Source organism: Austrofundulus limnaeus, unplaced genomic scaffold (assembly GCF_001266775.1).
Source record: "Austrofundulus limnaeus strain Quisiro unplaced genomic scaffold, Austrofundulus_limnaeus-1.0 Scaffold32, whole genome shotgun sequence".
Taxonomy (NCBI): domain Eukaryota; kingdom Metazoa; phylum Chordata; class Actinopteri; order Cyprinodontiformes; family Rivulidae; genus Austrofundulus; species Austrofundulus limnaeus.
The window spans coordinates 284,277-295,642 of NW_013952434.1; the positions used below are offsets into that span (position 1 = coordinate 284,277).

At 41.1% G+C, this 11,366-nt stretch overlaps 1 protein-coding gene across 2 annotated transcripts in view; it reads left to right on the top strand.

Moving 5' to 3' along the window:
* Positions 1-214: 214 nt before the first annotated feature.
* The window catches only part of ndrg1a (N-myc downstream regulated 1a), a 13,922-nt gene continuing 2,770 nt past the window's right edge, over positions 215-11,366 (top strand). Inside the window, exons 1-15 of one of the 2 annotated variants that reach the window (XM_014005654.1) lie at positions 215-373; positions 3,930-3,996; positions 4,395-4,430; positions 7,104-7,209; positions 7,399-7,519; positions 7,821-7,883; positions 7,986-8,046; positions 8,577-8,663; positions 8,754-8,810; positions 8,915-9,018; positions 9,106-9,162; positions 9,694-9,745; positions 10,088-10,135; positions 10,459-10,494; positions 10,796-10,847. In XM_014005654.1, coding sequence (XP_013861108.1) covers positions 3,940-3,996; positions 4,395-4,430; positions 7,104-7,209; positions 7,399-7,519; positions 7,821-7,883; positions 7,986-8,046; positions 8,577-8,663; positions 8,754-8,810; positions 8,915-9,018; positions 9,106-9,162; positions 9,694-9,745; positions 10,088-10,135; positions 10,459-10,494; positions 10,796-10,847 — 937 coding nt within the window. In that variant the 5' untranslated portion in view covers positions 215-373; positions 3,930-3,939. Of the gene's footprint in view, positions 374-3,929; positions 3,997-4,394; positions 4,431-5,224; positions 6,865-7,103; positions 7,210-7,398; positions 7,520-7,820; positions 7,884-7,985; positions 8,047-8,576; positions 8,664-8,753; positions 8,811-8,914; positions 9,019-9,105; positions 9,163-9,693; positions 9,746-10,087; positions 10,136-10,458; positions 10,495-10,795; positions 10,848-11,366 lie in introns of those variants that run through there. The other variant, XM_014005655.1, reaches the window with a different exon arrangement.

The window sequence follows — 11,366 nt, forward strand, 5'->3', positions numbered from 1 at the left end:
TAGTAGCTGAGGATCATTCACCACACACGAGCATCAATGTAAAACTCTGGCATGAAAACAATTTAAAACATGGAGTCATGTTGTTGTTTTTTTTTCTTCTGTCAAGCATTTCACCCAGTTTCCTCATCAAAACGCTCATCCCCCACAGCTGCTGTTGCCCAACAGAGCTATGAGGGTGAGGAGGTGGGCGGGGCTGCACGCTTCTCCCTCCCCCCACACACCCACTACACACACGCGCACACATCCCCCTTCACCTTATAAACACAGCGACGCTCCTGCAGTTTTGAAACCGATTAAAACAGACCAAAACAAGTTCACCCGGACTTTTTTTCCCCCAAGTTCAACTCAGGACAATCGGCAGTTGAAGCCACAGGTAGGATTTTTGATCTGAATGACTGTTTTCTTTTTTTTTTAATTATTATTATTATTAGAGAAACAGGAAACTTCCTCATGGCTGCTGCAGCAGCGTGCTGCTCTCGCGCAGCACGTTGTTCTTTTGTTTGCGCGTAAAAACATCAAAATTGCAGAATCCTCTACAGCTGTGCACCTTGTTGGTTTTTAGATAGATTTATTCTAATGCTTGTTATTGTTTTGGCCAATATCATGCACTATGTTGCTGAAAGCTGCTTTTTTTTTTATCATGCAATACTTGCATGGTGCACATCAAAAAATAAACAAAAAAAGTAAAATGTTTATTCTGGKAGCAACAACTGCCACAAATTCTCTTTTCCCCAGCCACAATATTAAAAACAAAGAAATATGATTGGCGTGGAAATAGAGGGAAAATAAGAGAAATGTTATATTTATTTTGTTTTCTCAAAATAACCAACATTTTTTCATGCAAGGGAGGGGAGGATTCTGAGCCAATGTTGACATGTATCTAAATCCTCACAGATTAATTTGATCTCTGAGTTGTGATGATGCAGGAGGCCTCTGTAAGCATCAGCTGTTACTGTAAACAACCATGTTTTCAGTTTATTCGATTTCTCTGATAACATGTTGACATTTGCAGGAAAAAAAAGACTATTTTTTTTGTTGTTGTGAAAATGTAGGTCCCTGGCAGCTTAMAGCAGCAGGCCTTCTGCTGCTGCCATGCTGATATTTCAGAACCAGGGATTTGACAGATTAAGTGAGTTCCCAAAGATTACAGGAGCAGTGATTGTTTCTGCAGATGGACGACAGTGGTGGGGAGAAATGAAGGAGGATCAGGGGCTGGCCTTGATTTTTGGCTCTCAAAAAAAAAAAAAAAAAACTTGCAAAGTCCAGATCTTGCACTTCCCTTTTCGATAAGAAGCAATAAATCCATGAGTTTTTTGTTATAGCTTCAATGCATAATGTCAAATTATTCATTCTTTCTTTTGAAGCATTGCATTTTTAGATCATCCCAAACTTCTTCATATCCTGCTTCTGTTTCCTGTTCATGATTGCATGACTCAGTTTCACTTCTGCCAGACTCAAATTCTTCCCTCTCCTCCTCCTATTGTCTTCAAACTATGTAAACTTCTATAAAAATATTACGCCCGTTCTAATCAGAAATGTTTACCAGAACCGGTTTTAGAGCTGCCACCTTTTTTTTTCCCATGATTCCATTGGTGCACGGTTACAGGGAGATCCACACGGAGATAAAGTTACGCTGCAAAAAAAAAAAGTTCAAATAGTTAAACGAGGAAAAAACTAATGTTTACTGCAACCTGTGCAATTTATTTAGACAGTAAGCTGGACCTTTTGCCCGTTTGTCTCCCTTCAGCCAGGTGAAACACGATCAGCGCAGCGGGCAGCTCTCTGTAGGTGTGAAGCAGCAGGTGACCCACATCTCAGCCAAACCCTGCTGTTTACATCGGGTTAAGAGAGGGTGAAGTGTACAAGAAAGTCTACGCTTTTTTGAAAGTTATAGTTCCGTTTTTATTCTAATAAAATCTCATATTTTGAAGCAGGGTTCTGTGAAAAAGTCATGAMTATCTTACCTGTTGTAGATAGCTGTTTGAGCAGCGTCAGCATGGAGGAAAAAGTTTATCCTGACTAAAGAAACTTTTATCTTGCTGTCAGTTTTGCATTGTCAGATTATTTGCAGGCAGGGAAACGGTTATTCGGAAGCACAAATCACAGCGGTAGCAGCTGGCTGTATCACCTTTTCATGCTTTTAACTAAATATCCTGCAGAAATAAACAAAAACCAATTAGAAAGAACCTAAATTCGAAGAATCCAGAAGATTTTAAGAGACCGGATGTGTGCAACACCTGCAGGACTACTTTGAGGGGGAAAAAAATAAAATAAAATGAAGACCCCTGCAAAATTTCAAAACTTTTTGGGATTTATATTTTGAATGCTGTTCCTTTGCTGCCAACAGTCACAAGGACATAACTGACATTTGCTTGATTAGACTTATCAATCCAATTAGAATTAAACAATTTCTCAGTTTAGGCCGTCCAAAGATTCATCTACYGCAGGTAAGATATTGATAGTTCAGAATCTCTGCACAGATTTCTACATTAAAATATCCCCTTTTAACCCTCACATAGTTCAGGTTTTATTGGCCTAATTATTTCTCACACTTTATTATCCAAAACGGGCCCTAAACAGTTGCTTTCTTTCTTTCAGCCTGATCATGACYGTCCCTTTTCTGTCTCACATGACCCGAGGAATCTCGGCGTGGGCCGATGTCTTGCCCCCTTCCAACAAAGCTCCTGCAGTGCAGCGGTGGTCGCGCTTTGGAGCTGCGCAGACAATCGAACCTGTTGTTTGACCCTCCTCCACCGCTGTGTGGGATCCGGGCCGGGCTGGGCGCTTGTTTTCCCTCGAGTCACACACGAGTGTGTGTGTGTGTGTGTGTGTGTGTGTGTGTGTGTNGTGTGTGTGTGTGTGTGTGTGTGTGTGTGTGTGTTTCCTGGGCGCGTTCTGTCAGACATCCGGGTTTCTAAACGTAATTATTCTCCACTAAACTGCAGGTTGCTGTGACACAACCCCTCAGCTGTGCTGGAAGTCCAACTTTCTGTGGTGGCTGTTTTTTTTAGCACATTCTTCAAAGCTGGAAAAAAAAAAGTGGCAGAGCCTGAAAAGAAGTTGGAATGCTTAGCTGGGAACCAGTTTGCTTCCTGTTTGTGTGGATGTCTTGGTCAGTTGTGTCCCCCCTCCCACCCCCCACTGTAGAGAAAAAAGGGGGCAAGCCTTTAGCTTCTCAGGATTGACCAGGCCGGTGGACAAAGAGTCCTCTTAACTGAATAATTTGATTTGCATGCACAGTCACTGCCTGCGTGTTTTTCTCCCGACAAAGCAGCGTGATCTACACAGCTTGGCTCCTCTCCTTCTTTTTTTCTGTTTTCTCCTCTTCTTCTCTTTTTTTTTTCTTCATTAAAACTGCTCCGCGGCCAAACACTGCTTCAGTGTTCCTTCCTGAAATCTACCCTCGTCTCAAAACAAATATCCTGTTCAGCTATGAGTTCTGTTGACAGCCAGCTTCAGTTTGCCATTGTTACCTTTTTAAACAAGTTTCAGAGAGGGGTCGGAGGAGGTCAGATCACATTTCCTCTCTCTCCCCCCCACTCCCGTCGAAGCTCCATCTTTGTCCGCCATCTGCCTGAGGGTCCTATCTATTCTGTTTCTACGGTAGACAGTTGTAGGGTGTGATCCTCGTGTTACTGCAGGTCACAACTGCAAGTCTCTGCAAGTTTTGGTGTGTTTTTACGTCTCAGGTTGTGTCTGGTTGCACCTCTTACTCTACAACCTGACGGGATTATAGCAGTCTATTTTTTTATTGTTTGAAGCTCAAAATTTCCATTTTTTTATTTTGGTTAATCTCAAAGCATATATTATATCCATTCCTTAAATGATTTAATCTATGCAGTATATAATTGTTCTTTTTCTGCAAATGATCTCTGCAGTTTTCTTAAAAGTTGTTTTTTTATGCCTAACATCTGTGTTCTCCCCCTCAGACTCGCTGAAATGGACGACATCCAGGTTGTTGAGTCCAAACCCCTGTTGGTTGACAAGGAACTGCCGGTATGTACGAGGAGCGTCCAATACGTGTTTTGAAAATAGTTTCAGTTTGAGTRTTTTTCTCTTGTTTCCCTTGGTTTGATTTCAGTGTCGTTTGATGCRCCATTAGATTACACAATAAATACACGAGGGCAGAATCTGTAAAATGCTGATTTATTGAATATTAATGTGGGGTTTTAACTCAGGGGAAAAAAACAGCATTTCAAAGTTGCGTTTAAACAGTTTGCAGAGTTGTCTTCAGTTACTGATCATTTAGCTGCAGATCCAGAGTCGTGCTGTTGATTAAAACCTCCAAGAATATGAAAATGTGTTCATTAACCGGGTGAGGCCCTTAGGACATTAGATTATATCATGTGATGTTATTAAGTTTGTGCCTTCATTATTCTGTTCTTTCCTTTCAGGGCCTGAGAGAAGCTGTGCAGCAGCTTGTTGTAAAGGTACACTTCCACAAACACAACCTTAAGAGTTAAAAACACGGATTATTGTGGGTTTAATGTCCGTTACATGAAGCAAGCATGACAGGATTTGTTTCCGGATCCCTTTTTTTTTCTTTACAAAACATGACTCATCTTTTTTTAATGCCACCTAGTGGTTAGTGTGAACAGTAATCCCCGGCCGCTGATTTCCACAGCTGCAGGTTCATCTATCACTGTGACGACTCCTCATCTGCTGAGATTTTATTTGGACATAAATCTAATTGGAGCCCAGCTAATTTGGTCAGCTGCTGGAAGCGATGACGCTCACTTTCAACTTAGTTTTCAAGGTGAAATATTTGTGCGCAGATGCAGCGGCGCTGCTGTGTCTGAAGTCCAAGGAGACGAYTGATCACGAGTAAACATTTGGAAACAACTAAAAAAGGGACTGCTAAACTGGGTTCATCATTTAAAAATGGTTTGAGGGAGTTCACTGGAAGGCACCCCCTGCTTAACCGGTTCCATTAGTGACTGGTCTTCAAGGAATTGTTTGTGAAAGTGCCTCATGATTACCCTTTTTAAGAGTTTTATTTTTTTTATGTTTTACAAGTAGGTTGTAAATGTTTTACGAATGATTAACACCTATAAAAGTGTTGTAAAGACTTTGATGCAGGTTATGTATTCACAGAAATTRGGTGCAATAACTTTCATTATGTCAATATGACAAAGTGTTGCAATAAATCATAGACTCAAACCGTTCTTTAAATTTATGCTCAAACCTTTCACAGATGTGTTCGTAGAACTGAAGTACTAGTAGTTTGCGGTAATCCCTGCAATTTAGCAGAAACCGGAATTACAGTAAATACTACAAAAAGGAACATAATTTATCAACTTTGTAACACAAACRTTAGAAATTCAGTTCCTTGCTCGCGTTCTGCAAAAAATCGGGGCTTCGCTGTATTTTAAATGGACTTGCCTAAATCCGGTTACTCCTGTTTCCTCATGATCCAAAAACRGACATGTTTAGGTTTCCTGTAAGTTTCCTTTTGAAAAAGACATCCATGTTTTCAATTAGATATGGCTTGTTTGAGGTTTAAGGTTTGATAAAATTGAGAAATTGCAATATTCAACAACRTCTTAGTTGTCTGTTTACCTAACATCGTGCAGCCATCATTTTAATCTCATTTTACAGAAGTAGTTCGGTGAGTTTGGCCTGTGGGGTAAAGTGTGACGTTTGAGAAACAAACTGGTTCTTTGAAAAAGACCGAATAGGATAAAAATCTGGTGTATAAAGAGGTTCATTTTTACTAGCTGGACTGTGGTAAAACTATTTACTGAAGGTTAACGGTATTCATTAGGGACACACGATTGCTGTCACAAGGCGGCCATATTGGATTTTGAGACTTTATCTGAGCTGTTAATTTTTACATTCAAATTTGAGTGTTAATGGAGTGCAGCAATAAGATTCAAGCATAAAAAAAATATGCAAGTTTTTTCCCCATAACAATACAGAGATACTTTGTAAATGAAGAGACGGGACATTTTTTGGCCTCTTCGCTTTCCCTTCTTGCTAAAAAAAAAAGGGACCGCCAAAGACTAAAGGAAAYCCCTCCACGCTGAGTTCCTCTGACTGGACACTCATTGTTTGGATCACTTGAAGGATCCGGGGCAGGAATCTGTGGAGGCTAAGCTTCTGATAATTGGTGACCCCCAGATTAGCGAGGGTGAACGATATTGTGGCGTTTTTTTTCTGGTTTCGACGCTGAATGCCTTGGCACAAAAGGGTTTCTTGCTATGAGTTTTGTGAATGTATCTCTTTATKCTAGTGTATAATTACACACACATCAGTTTTAACTGCTGCCTCAGGGCTTCCTGCAGAGGTGGATGGTAGAAGGAGATGGACGTGTAGACTTTTATTTGTTGCAGGCAGTAAAGAAACGTGAAACTCCTCAAAGTCTTGGTAAAGCACAATGTTTGGATCATTTTGCATTATTTTGACAAAAAATATGATCCAATACATTTTGTGGAGCTCTTTAGAGTCATAAAAGTAAGTATATTTTGAGAATATATTCCTGTACGTTGCTRAATAATGGTTGCCATCTTGCCCTCGCTCAGCATGTTTTCAACTGATCATTCATACTCATGTCCGTGCACTAGTGGATGCTGCTTCTGTCTGACTTTGGCTGATCCAATTTAAGGATATGGTCATCTAGAATTAGCTTGTTTTGACCAGCCTGCAAGGCACCATGGGAGGCTGGGGGAGCTTAGGCCAACCGGTAAGCAGCTAGAGTATAAAAACRCAGGGCTGAACAGCCGCAGAGGCTTAGCGAGGGTCGGATCTGTAGCTCGAGGAGCCGCTTCGGCCACAGTGTTCAGTAGCAAGCTGTGATCGACGCCTGCAAACATGGTTCTGGAGGAAACTGATGTGGAAATGATTGTTGCTGAGATTGAAGTCAGCGTGAGTACGCCACAGGATTTCTTTACATTTGCTCTCCGTAGTTTCCAACGGGATGTTTTACGGATTAAGCGACCTCTGCGATTGGAGTTTCTGAGAAGGCGCTAAAAGGAAAACGGAGGTTTTAGCAAATATTTTTGTGGCTCATCTTCTTTGACTTAATAAACTGTCTTATTGGGGGGTGAAATTTACTAACTTCATGCTTTTTAAAGTTTTTATTTATAGTTTTCTTGCATCCGTAGGAACACGATGTGGAGACTCCTCATGGAAGACTTCGCTGCACCATGAAGGGGGTYCCCAAAGGGGACAGACCCGTCATCCTTACCTTCCATGACATTGGACTGAACCGTAAGCCCTCTTCCTTACTCAGCTTTATCTGGGCGAAACATCTGTCGTTCCTAAATCCCGTGGAGTTTTGATCACCTGTCGTCAGATTATGCTGACRGAGCCGAACATCGTATATTAAGTCGATTACAAGAAGAGCATCTGAAGTCCCAGTTGGAGCGCGTATCCTTGATGCRCTTTTCTGTTTTCCAGACAAAACCTGCTGGGACACGCTCTTCAACCAYGAGGACATGTCGGAAATCATGCAGCACTTTGCTGTGTGTCACGTCGACGCCCCGGGRCAACACGAAGGAGCCAACACCTTCTCTACCGGGTGAGACGCACATGTCCACACAAGTCTTTTCATGTGTGTCAGGCAGTCTGCGACCTTTGACTCAACAGGTTGATGGAGCTCCTTCGATGGATTTAAGGCATCTTAATTAGACAAATGTGCCTCTAGGGCGTGTGTTTATCTCAGTCTTAATCTGGGCTTTGAGGGTGATACTTTGGCTCGTCTTATTAGTGCCTTAACATCACTTCAAAACTGAAACCATCGTAGTGGGGAGCCATAAACTCGTGATAAGATGGTGTTTTATTACTGAGATTTGTAACAATGTGTTTTTTTTCCCCCTCAGATACGAGTATCCTTCCATGGACCAGCTGTCTGAGACGTTCCCTTTGGTACTGAAGCATTTTGGGTAAATTGAGCTTCAGTTTTCACCCCGACATCTCACTGTTATATTTGGGGAAATTTCTAACCCGTTGTTCTAACAGTCCCCCTGAAACTTTGTGCACCCCAGGCTGAAGAGCGTCATCGGAATGGGCATCGGAGCCGGAGCCTACGTCCTGACCAGATTCGCCGTAAGCCCACRCGTTGTGCTCACGTTCACACTTCATAAATACGAGTTTTAATTAACACTGGATTAGCAGAGCCAGATCATGAGGGTTTCTGCTGCCTTTTTTTTTTTTGATTATTTTGGAAATCAGCTTATTGCTTGAGTCCTGCTGAGCCATAAAGGCCGGAGGAATGTTCACAATTGGCTCAACAATAACACTGTTCTCAGTAGGAAGTCTCATTTTGTTGACAGAAGGTTAACAAAGACTTTTAACTCCTTTTTTTTTCAGCCTCACTGTAGCTGATGATGTGGATCACAGTGGAGTTTAATAGGCTAGACAATGGATTTTATTTTCTCTGCAATTAAAGACATTAAAACGATAATAGCAGCAGCAAAAAGTTTGGCAATTTGCATAAGAGTTTTATTAAAAAAATATGATTTTCTTCAAAATGTAGAAACAAGAGCACTTTCTTTGAGTTTAAGAGTTGATGCATGGTATAAAATTAAAAAACAATAAGTTATTTTCTTGTTTTTATGATTATTATTTTTTTTTAGCTGGACTATCCTAACATGGTAGAGGGTCTGATGCTCATCAACATCAACCCATGTGCTGAAGGATGGATGGACTGGGCTGCAAACAAGGTAACGTCCAGAGTTTTAGCTCGCAGAACTCAYCAAAWGTTAAATTTTAAACAGATCAGCAACTAAATKTGACGTCGCGTTTAATTTCAGATCAGCGGCTGGGCCCACGCCATGCCGGACATGATCATCACTCACCTGTTTGGAAAGGTACGCCTTCAAATGTTTTAGCTTGGGCTACTCAAGCTGCGGCAGCTGAGCGTGAGCTGAGAGCACGTTGGTGGGTTTCACTTTGTGGTTTTTGCTCATCGCAGGAGGAGATCAACCACAACCACGATTTGATCGCCACGTACCGCCACCACATCTTAAACACCATGAACCAGTTCAACCTGCACCTCTTTGTCAAGTCCTATGAAAGGTAGTGGCGGCAATTCAACAGATTTAGAAGTTAAAAGTAAAAAGAAAAATCTATTTAGTTACATGTGTCGCTACAACTATTCAACAGCCGACGGGATCTTGAAATCGAGAGGCCTGTCCCTGGAATCAATGCCAGAACTCTCAAGTAAGTTCCACCAGCTTTCAGCTTTATAATGTGGATTTTTGTGAAAAATGTACATATTTTATCTGATTTTGACAAGATGCCATTCAAAAATGGATGTTAAGTGATGGTGCCAATCAAGATGGTTGCCAACTTGATTTTTCCCATTCTGAAACAACAATGTCAACAATTTATAGCAGTTCAGACTAAATGTCATGTCAAATATTTACATTTGCTTAACCTGGTTATTCTGTTAGAAATAAGCTGATCCTGCTGGAAGTGTCCTAAGATGCGCCAGAAGTGGCACAGCTATTTTTGTTTCTAATTAACTGAAGAATTTGATGTAAATGACCATGTAATGTGAAACTGATGTTGATATGCATTGACCTGAACTGATATAAAAAGTTTAAAATTTGAGTTTTTTTTTTTTTCAGATGGTGCAAATACAAATTTGGTCATTTTGTTGTTAATAGTTTTTTTCCACAGATTATCAGTTGTGAATATCAGAACTATTGCCTATTATCCTCAACTGAATGTGCTGTTTCCTTTGTCCAGGTGTCCTACTCTGCTGGTGGTTGGCGACAATTCTCCTGCTGTGGACGCTGTGGTGAGTTTATTCAGTTCACAGAAGCAATAAAACAATGCCTCGTGGCTAACGACTAAACTTTTCACCCCCCGTTAATTAGCTAACTTGTGCCAAACATGCTTTCCAGTCGCTTCAGGACAATATTTAACTGGACTCGTGTAAAAATGGCACTGAGAACAAAGATCAAGTGATTCAGATTAGATGTAATCTCCTGAAGTCAAGAGATTTGTTGAGCCATTTTTACTTTCAGCTCAGGCGGAGCGACAAATCTCCTCCAGTGTTTTTTTTTTTTTAATATTTTTTAAGTTATAATAACATTTTAAGCTTCTTTCTTTTTAAAGTTTGCATTTGATTTGTTCCCAGGTTGAGTGCAACACCAAACTGGACCCAACCAAAACCACCCTGCTGAAGGTGAGACGCCTCTCTTTTCTTGCTCAGATTATAATAGCCTTGGTGGAAATGCTTCGGCTGATAAGTTTCCAGCAGGTCAGCGTTTACTTGGTGACACATTAACTGGAGCTGCAATGGCACAGCGTGTCCATGCATGCACACGCTGCTTGCTCGCTTTATGGCGACTGACCTACTTCTGTTCTCCGGTGGTAATCTTTTAGCAGCCAAAAGTAAAATTTAATGACTAAAAGTGGTTTTGCTGTAAAGGGCCTAAAATGGAACAAGCTTTAGRGGTTGCATGAACCAGATTAAATCCTAACTACTGTTTTCTCTTTTCTCTGCAGATGGCAGATTGTGGCGGCATGCCCCAAGTTGACCAGGTGTGTATCCGCTTGCGGGACAGACTTGAATGTTTGCAGAGCCGGGGCCAGTTAGCACAGATACTCAGGTGGGAGGAGGAGGAGGGGTGGGAAGAGAACGTAAGAAGCTGGCAGTAAGAGCATTAACAAGAGGACAGTGGTGAGGTTGTAATCTGAGCAGCACCTGCTCGTTGCAGCTGTCATATCTCCCATCCTGCTCCGTAAGCTGCAGGATGAGGGGAGCGTGTCAGCGTTACGTAAACCAAAGTGATTATTAACGACAATAAGACTGATCATCTTGTCTTTGTGCTTCTTTCTGCAGCCTGGCAAACTGACGGAGGCTTTCAAGTATTTCATCCAGGGCATGGGATACAGTGAGTATTGAACACATTCAGGGTGCAGACTTCAGTGCGTTTCTCATCTAGGATGAAAGTTTCCCTTCCACACAGGAACATACATCATCAGGATTGTTTGCAGACTTTACCCTTTTAAAAACATTTCTTCTGCCACCTTGTGGTGAGATGAGGAAGTTTGAGTCAAATTGTCTTACAGTTTGCAAAATGTGACTGAAATATTCAAGTAAATTGATGGTTTTAGTCTTTATGATGCCCTCTCTCCATAATTTGACATTTTTTGCAGTTCTTTATTTTCTTTCCAAGTTTGTAGAACATTAGCAAAAAGTAAGAAATGTCAATATCCCTTCCCGACCCCCAGAGCAAAACAACACAATGGTGACTGACAGTTTGTGAAATGTAGCAATCTTTCAACATATTTTACCAAACTCAAAATATCAAAGCACAGAAATTTTAACTTGCAGCGCTTAAAAAAAATCTGTTTTTTCCCCTTATTATTATTATTATTATTTTTTTAATTTAAAGACACAGTGTGTAGGA